Source organism: Geotrypetes seraphini, chromosome 11 (assembly GCF_902459505.1).
Source record: "Geotrypetes seraphini chromosome 11, aGeoSer1.1, whole genome shotgun sequence".
In the NCBI taxonomy this organism is placed as follows: Eukaryota; Metazoa; Chordata; class Amphibia; order Gymnophiona; family Dermophiidae; genus Geotrypetes; species Geotrypetes seraphini.
The window spans coordinates 36,010,982-36,019,647 of record NC_047094.1 but is presented as its reverse complement, the minus strand read 5'-3'; the positions used below and the strand labels follow the sequence as shown (position 1 = coordinate 36,019,647).

At 40.8% G+C, this 8,666-nt stretch overlaps 1 protein-coding gene across 4 annotated transcripts in view; it reads right to left on the bottom strand.

Moving 5' to 3' along the window:
* Nucleotides 1-6,239: 6,239 nt before the first annotated feature.
* LOC117369188 overlaps nt 6,240-8,666 on the bottom strand; it is a 293,723-nt gene continuing 291,296 nt past the window's right edge. For all 4 annotated transcript variants that reach the window (XM_033963324.1, XM_033963325.1, XM_033963326.1 and 1 more), the window contains one exon: nt 6,240-8,126. In XM_033963324.1, the coding sequence (XP_033819215.1) occupies nt 8,122-8,126 (5 nt within the window). In that variant the 3' untranslated portion in view covers nt 6,240-8,121. The remainder of the gene's footprint in view (nt 8,127-8,666) is intronic.

The following is an 8,666-nucleotide window of genomic DNA, read 5'->3' as shown; positions in this document are numbered from 1 at the left end:
TCCAGAGTCAAATAACAACAAGCCACACAGACCAAATTTTCATAAGCCAAAAAACCACCCTCTCCCCCCACCCTCCAAAAAAAATAAGGCATGGAGCAGCAGGACAGCAAGTGAGTAAGTATCACAAATACTAGAAAAAATCTCCACTATACAGTCAAATATTCAATACATGGCTATGAGCATACCCAGTCAAGGAGGCCCAAAAAGGCTCCCAAGTAAGCTGTAATTGACGCCCCTTAACAGAGTCCATCTCGGGAATGTCCAAACATTCCATCTTCAATTGAGAAATCATCAAGGATCGCCACTGCGACAATGTAGGGGGATGTGCAGCCAACCAAAATGGACTTTTCCCCTAACAATAATGCACACTTCAAAAAAGTGCGAAGACCTCTTGGTATAGGATGAGTCAAAATTGAAGTAGAAAAAAGCATCTTCAGATGAGGCAGACAACGAGTATTCCAAAGGTGTGCAATATGGCGATGAAGAGTTTTCCAAAATCTCAACACAAAAGGACAAAAATAAAACATATACCCTCAAGTTTTGAAAGTAGCTGACTTTGCACATGGACGATGACTGGAGCTCAAATTCCATTTGCTAGTGACTGCCCTTAAGCAAGGTTTGTGGTAGTTAAGTCTTCAGTAAATTAGGCATAGCACTATTAATATAAATATCTAGGAAGTTTTATAATCTACATATAGACATCACATTGATATAAAATTAATAAACCTGGTGGGTTCCTGTGTGCAAAAATTCTAAAATGCTGGGTCTAACAAAACATGAATACTGCTTTATTGCACAAAAGTCTAAATATATAAGTAGCCTAGGGATCAAAGAGTAAACTGATAATGGGGAAGCCAGGGTTGAAATCTACTGTTGTTGCTTGGGGCACTTAGCCCTCCATTTGCCTCGGGTCCAAAATAGATTGTAAGCCCTCCCAAGGACAGGGAAATACCTACTGTACCTAACTCACCTTGAGCTACTACTGAAAAAGTATGAGCTTTAAATCCCCAAAATCTAGTGGTGATTAAAACTAAGAAATAGTTTCTCATTTAGGCTGCATTTTTGTATTGTCAATTTGAGTTGTCTTTTTCTTTTTAGGAGGTATTGCCACCTGCTGTTCAATCACATGAACAGTAGTTTAATTTGGGTCAAAGCTTGATTCCCCACAAATGGAGAATGAATGGTGGTACAAATTTTAAAATGACAATTGAAAAAATTAGTCAAACAAGAAAATTTCTGCCGGGGCCTAAAGAAAAATATTTAGATTCTACAGGAAGAGGAACCCTTGATGTCTTCATCACTTGAAAACCGCTGTCCATGGAGCGATGTCTTCCAACACTTGGAACAGGAAATAATCCAAGGGAGCCAGGTCAGGATTGTAGGGTGGATGGTTCAGCTGCTGAAACCCACATTCTCAGATGGCAGCCTGTGATTGTCGTGAAGAAGCAGCACACCTGCTGTGAGATTTTCTTGTCTTTTCTCCTTGATTGACTCTCACAAAGCGATCATTGTGTTGGTGTAACTCTCTCCGGTTATGGTTGTCTTGTGTGGCATGAACTCCAGAAGCAAAAGTCCATCAGCCCAGAAGACAGTTGCTGTAATTTTGCCTGCAGATTTTCTGTCTTGATCTATTTTGGGTGGGGGATGACTAGTGCTTCCACTGCATTGACTCCATTTTGGACTCGGGATCTCCGTGATAGACCGCAGTCTCATTTCCAATCACCAAGTTCTGAAAAAAATTAACTTAGTCTTCATCTCTAAGCTCTCCTGACAGCACTGGAGCTTTGTGATCTTCTAACGTGGTAACAGCATTCTTAGAATCCATCTTGCACTAACCTTGGACATGCCTAACTTTTCATGAATTATTTTCCAAACTGTACCAGCCGAGATGCCCATTTCTTCAGCTATTTGGGAAACCTTAATTCGTCTAACAAAATTAAATTGGCTTTCTTGCACATTTCTGTGGAAGTTGCTTCCACAGGCCATCCAGTTTGAGGGTCATCTTCAGTGGATTCCCTACCTCACATAAACTGCTTGCTCCAAAATTTTACTTTGTAGGATGATGGGGCAGACTCACCATAAATTGCAGTTGTGTTCATGGATATCCTTTGGCTTTTTCCTTTTTGTGAGAAATTTTTATCACTGAATGGTGCTTTTAAATCTAGCAGTTTCTTACTTAATTTGCACGAAGACTCTCCTGACATCATCTCTTGGAATGTTAGTCGCACTGAGCTGCAACTATGCATGAGTAACCTTGAGAAATGTCAAAACGTGCACAGATGTTTCAACCTCCTTTCTACTTTTTCAGACTCTGGTAGATAAATTATTGAACGCCCCTGGTAGCATTTAGGTATGAGTATGCCAGTCTTTGACATAGCTTAAGTGGTTACCCTAAAATTTAAGTATGTAACTGACTTGGCACTAGTATTCTATGATGGCAATTAATGTCTGTAATTGTCAATACAGAATTCGTGCTTAAAGCACATCCATCCTAGTACCTAACTTCAGCTGACCTGTATCGAGTTACCTCCTTTGTGACCTTGTATAAACCATTTTAACCCTTCAGTCCCTCAATTGGAAACCTTTATATTCAGATATAGTAAATATTCCCTGGCCCCACCAGCATGCTTGCATTCTAACTCATCTTGAGATACCACTGGAAAAAGGCATGCCGTAATCCAAACAACATATCATTTCTGCATGTTTAAAAGAATGAAAGGGTAGGTATAGAAGTACGTGGTCCAGTGTCAGCATTTCTGTTCCTGTTTTTATTTCCAAAGATTGTAAGTTCATGGTGCATTTCAAAGTAGCAAAATAGAAATGGCTGTTATAAAAACCTGTAATAGACTACCTTTGACAGTCAAATTCCATAGCTAAACATACTTAAAGGAGAGAGTACATTTGTTAGATGTTTTACTTTAATAAGTAAATAAAATCAATGATAGTATAATTCTGGATTTTGGGGACCCTTAAACAGGGGGAAAAACCCCCAAATGGATTGTGCTTAATATTTAAGAACATAAGAACATAAGAAATGCCTCTGCTGGGTCAGACCTGAGGTCCATCATGCCCAGCAGTCCGCTCACGCGGCGGCCCAACAGGTCCAGGACCTGTGCAGAAATCCTCTATTTATACCCCTCTATCCTCTTTTCCAGCAGGAAACCGTCCAATCCTTTCTTAAATCCCAGTACCGTAAATAGCTCTCCCTTATAAAAAGAATAATACTATCGTGTGTCTTTTGCAAGGTTATGAACACGCTTACGATGTGCTGTGCCATGTCATTTACTAACTATACTGATGGTCATATGCTCTCTATAACATCTTAGCAATTTGAGCATGACAGACTTCTATGTAAACTGTGTGTGTTCATATAAATTCACATAGTAATGCCTGATATTGATGTGGAAACGTTTTTTGAAAATTAGTCAAAGTGCATTACTACAAAACTTAACGTTAAATAAAATCATTGCTGCAACTGGGATCCTGTTCCAAGTTTATTGTAAAACACTATAAAGGTATTCATGTTTTGAGGAACTGGATGATACTTTGCTATATAAAGTATTTACTAGCTCTGTAGTAAACTGAGAGGCATATTCATTAAAACTGTTTTAAGCTATTTTACACAAGAATTGCTGGTGGTATGAAAAATACTACTAGTATTTTGGGATGAGGGATCTTCCTTAGTTAATTTGAAGGTTATTACTATGTTAATCATTAATGTGGCAATTAATGCTACATCCAAAAGATGTACCATGTTTCCCTGAAAATAAGACCTACCCCGAAAATAAGCCCTAGCGTGATTTTCGGGGTAGGTCTTAATATAAGCCCTACCCCTGTAAATAAGCCCTAGTCGTAGGCAGCTGCGCTTCCCCCGCACTTGAACCCCCACTGACCCTCCATCCTTCACTCCCAACCAATCCCTGCTGACCGCAACCATAAATACTTTGCTGCAGAGGAGCATCGGGCTAGTAGCACTCACAAGCTGCTTCGCGACCTACTCGCTGGGGCTGTCTGTGTACTGATGATGTCATTGCGGTCGACGGGGATCGGTTGGAAGGGAAGATGGAGGGTCAGCAGGGGTTCGGCTGCACGAGGGAGGGAAGGATGGAAGCTGGGCAAGGGTTCTGCTACACAGGTGGGTGGAAGGGAAAGATGGAAATGAGGCAAGGGTTCTGCTGCATAGAGGGATGGGAAGGATAGAAAGATGCTGTAGAGAAGGCACAAGGGGAAGATAGATGTTGCACATGTGGGGGAAAGCAAAGAGGAAGAATTGGGGTGAAGGAGAGGAAAGGAGAGATGATCATGTACATGAAAAATAAGCCCCACACGTAAATAAGACCTTGTGCCTTTTTTGGGCCCCAAATGAATATAAGACTGTCTTATTTTCGGGAAAATACGGTAGCTAACTGCATTGCTTATCTACTATGCAGTTGATACTTAATAGCATACTTTTCTCTGTTAACTGGAGAGCACCAGCTTCTTCATTTGCAGAGCGTCTCTCTCCAGTATTTTTAAAATATTTTTTCAAATTATACCTATTCCCGAATCTATGCATCCATCTCTTATTTGCTGGAAATGGCTTGGTGCCTTTAGTGAATTCTTTCTTAATAAGCGTAAGGCATTTTGTTGTATCACGTTCATATCTTTAACCCACAAATTTAATGCTTTTTCCATCTTAACTACCACTTTATCATACACTATAGAGATGTAACTTTTGCAGTTTGAGCTGCCATAGCAAAGCTGGACCACACTTTTTTGGCATACGATTATCAAGTTAAGAATTAGAACTTTTTCATTGATGGAAAGCACTTCACTGCTTCTCTTAGAACTGCCAGTATCACTTCTTTTGTGCTTTGGGGCAATTATGAAGTGATAATGTGGCAATGAATGCAGAGGCTAACTGGATGTGAGTAAAGCACCCAGTTACACTCATTGAGCTAGATTCACTAATCCGATCCATGTGCTATTGGAGGCAGGCCGACTGATTCACCAACCATCTGCATGCAAATGGGGGCGATCGGAGGCACGCCCTCAAATGACTGCACGGATTGCTAAAGCCCTGACAGTAGTGACAGGAGAAACAACCTCCTGACACTACTGTGAGGGCTTCTGCCAGCTTAAAAAAATTTTTTTTTAATCGGGCAGATATTTTATGTGTTTTAAACATGCAAAATAGCTGCCCGATTAAAAAAAAAATTAACACCCCACCCCAACAAGTAACCTGAACCCCCCCAAAAAAAATTTGTCCCACAGCCGCATTTAGAAAAATTATGGCATATTTAGAACTACTAACCCCCCTCCCAACAAGTGCCCGAGGCGCCTCAGTCAATCAGGGCCTTAGGCCCCACTGCATGCATCACACAATGCATCGGGGCATGGCCTAAAGCAGGGATCTCAAAGTCCCTCCTTGAGGGCCGCAATCCAGTCGGGTTTTCAGGATTTCCCCAATGAATATGCATTGAAAGCAGTGCATGCACATAGATCTCATGCATATTCATTGGGGAAATCCTGAAAACCCGACTGGATTGCGGCCCTCAATGAGAGACTTTGAGACCCCTGGCCTAAGGCCTCAGATTTGTTACGGGAGGGATTGAGCACCCCTCCTCCGTTAAAAGTATGGGGAGGGGGGTGGGAGGGGGTGTCCGGGGGGGGGGTTGGCATCAGGGAGTTGGCATCCCTCCTGCTGTTACCTTAGTTTTTGAGTGGGACCGATGGAAGTAGAGAGTGGGAACCCTCCTGCCATAATTGTTTTTGGTGCAGCTGCGAGGCAAATTTTTTTGGGGGTTCAGGAGTACTTATTGGGAGGGGAGTTAGTAGTTGAAGATATGGCAGGAGCGGGCCGGGCCAGGCCCGGCAATGGTGGTTTCATGATGGCAGGAGGGAGTTGACATCCCTTCTGCCATATTTGCCGGGACCGGGTGGGTAGCGTCGGGCCCGATGGCAGTGACGGCAGTGGATTTAAAATCACGGGCTTGCTCTGCAAAAAAGCATTGCGAGCCCATGTTTTAAAGGGCAGAAGAGGGCAGGAGAGACAGCCAGGACAGAAGCGACTGATACTGAGCATGATGAGGCAGGAATGTTTTACCATGTAACTTAGAATGAGTGCAGTTTCTTGAAATTTCCATTCAATGTTTTTGGACTGTAGTATACCACAAATCACTGAAACTATGGAAACTGATTCTATGGCTATGGGGGGGGGGGGGGGGCTACTGTAATAAGATACATTTCTGATAGCACTGTAAAGGTAAGCCAATTTATTCATTTGTACAATGTGAAAGTCGAGACGAACTTTGCGTATGGGATAGTTGTAAGCTATCCAGGTCACTTCTAGAACTAGAAAGTATTGTTACAGAAATAGGTTGTAGTGGTACATCAGGTGTGAATTAACTGTATTAAAAATTCAGAAAACTTCTGAAGGCTTGATTATTATGATGGGGTGTATATCCTATTTTAAGTGACTAACTCCACTCAATAGGAAAAGTGCAAAGACTCTACAAACTAATCCAGGAAAAGGCCTCAGAGATGGAGCCTATGCACAGTCATATACTGAATGAATCAGCGTAGCTTCTCAGCTCCTTGCTCCAATCATTGGCCAAAAACCTGTTAAACTTATTTATTGAAACTCAACAATAAACTTTTTTATAAAACATTTTTATAAAATTTTTATTATTTTGTTTTTCATTGCTTTTTTTAAACCAACAACCCCTCTTAAGGCTAAAAATATCTCCTATATGCATTCTGTCTTTTTATCTTTTCTTCAATTTCAGCGCACTAATCCATGACACTGAGAAAAGTGACTTTAAGATTATTTATAGAAAAACAGCCTTTAATTTTAAAAAAAAAACACCACTTATCTGAAGGCGGTAGTAGCCTGAAGAAATGCCGGGGCAATATTAACTCAAAAACATGCCGACGCGGCCAGCGTTTCGCGGGTCAGTATTTCCATCCGCTGCGTCCTATTGAGTGGAGTTAGTCACTTAAATTTGGTATTGTGTTTATAGACCACTCGGGATAATATATATAGGTTATATACTATGGGGTGTATATCCTGTCACAAACCACATAGGAGGAACAGAAGGACCTCCTTTCTACCAGACCCTATTTGGAAGATTGGGCATAGCAGCAATGAATGATTACCTATTTGCATGAAAGAGAACCAGCACAACTAAGGCTAAGAAACACCAATGAATGAGGAAATGAGAGGAATTATCTGAGAAGATGGACTCTCTCATACTAGAAGAAATGAGATTCTCTTGCCCCTCAGAAGCAAGAAGGGCAGTGAAGACCCTCAACGCTGAGTTGATACCCTTGTCACTGAGAACTACCTAAGCTCTCAAAGCAGCCCACAGGGGTGATGTATGCTGGCCAGATTCACCTGTGAGGCCAGAGCATGTCCGGAGATGTCAACCTACACTTATTTACCAAGTATTTTCTATAGTGCTACTTTATTCTGTTTTAGTTTTATTTGAATTATGTTATGTATTGTATTTTTACCTATGAAATGACACATTCTGCTATTATAAATCAGTCCTAAAGGTTAGGTATATCAAATGAACTGTTGTAGTAATCTTTTGTATCTAACTATCAGCTTAAATGATTTTAGTTAAAGTCTGAGGGAAAAGTAGTTTTATAATAAATTTTAGGCTATCTACAGTATAAATAGTACTGTAGAGGTTAGCAGAAATTTTCTTTAATCAAAGATACACTGGGTAAGGTTTTAACAAAAGGAGTTCACTGAACCAAGAGTTAGGTACCGTCCATTAACATTTGTCAGTCAGGGAATCTAGCTTATACTATTCAGCACCAAACAATGTCATGCTTAATAATTCCTCTTGATGTACCCTCCACAGGGCAAATATGGCTGTGTAGTGTTAGTCTAGGTCAGGACCACCCAGCAGCAAAGGTTTGAGGATCAGTCACTGTCCCTTTGGGCTCTGTTATGACAAGTCCTATTTATGTATTCAGAGATTTCACACAGCTGGATGTTATTTATACAGAGACACCTTTGCTGCCTTCTTTCTTGCTTCTTCCTGCTGGGGCAGAACTTTATAGCAACAGAACATATAAAACTGAAGTACTTGCTGATCCTCCAGACCAATAGCTGCTCCATGATGTTAGCTCTCAAGCTGGAAAGAAACAAAATTATATAATTTACTACTGTAAGACAACAATGTTCTTAGAGTTCTGCTGCCTATTAGCATTTTTTGGAAATATAGGTTTGCCCTCTTAATGGCAAATGCGAATGGAAGGTTGAGAGCAAGGCTTTACTCTGGTTATACACAGAACAAGGGAAAACTGAGAAATAGGTTGCCAAGAACCATGATCCCTTAAGTCTTAACACATGAAAGCATCATTGCAACCTTTCCTGGAATACTGTGTTATAAGTGTCATTGGTGCTGACTTTTTTTTTTGTGCTTATTTAAGGCACTGCATTGTCTAAACCAGTGATACTCTGCCCTCGCCTTAAGCTATCCTCAGTTTTTGCAGGATTATCTACAATGATCATGTGTGCCTCTGTACTGTATACATATTTACTGTGAATATTTTGAAAAGCCAGCTGCCTGGGTGTATCCTAAGAAGATGGCAAAAGTACTGGTTTAAATGACTTTCTTCTAGACCTCAAGGAAAAAACATACAAAGCCCAATTTTGAGTTTAGCTTTCTATA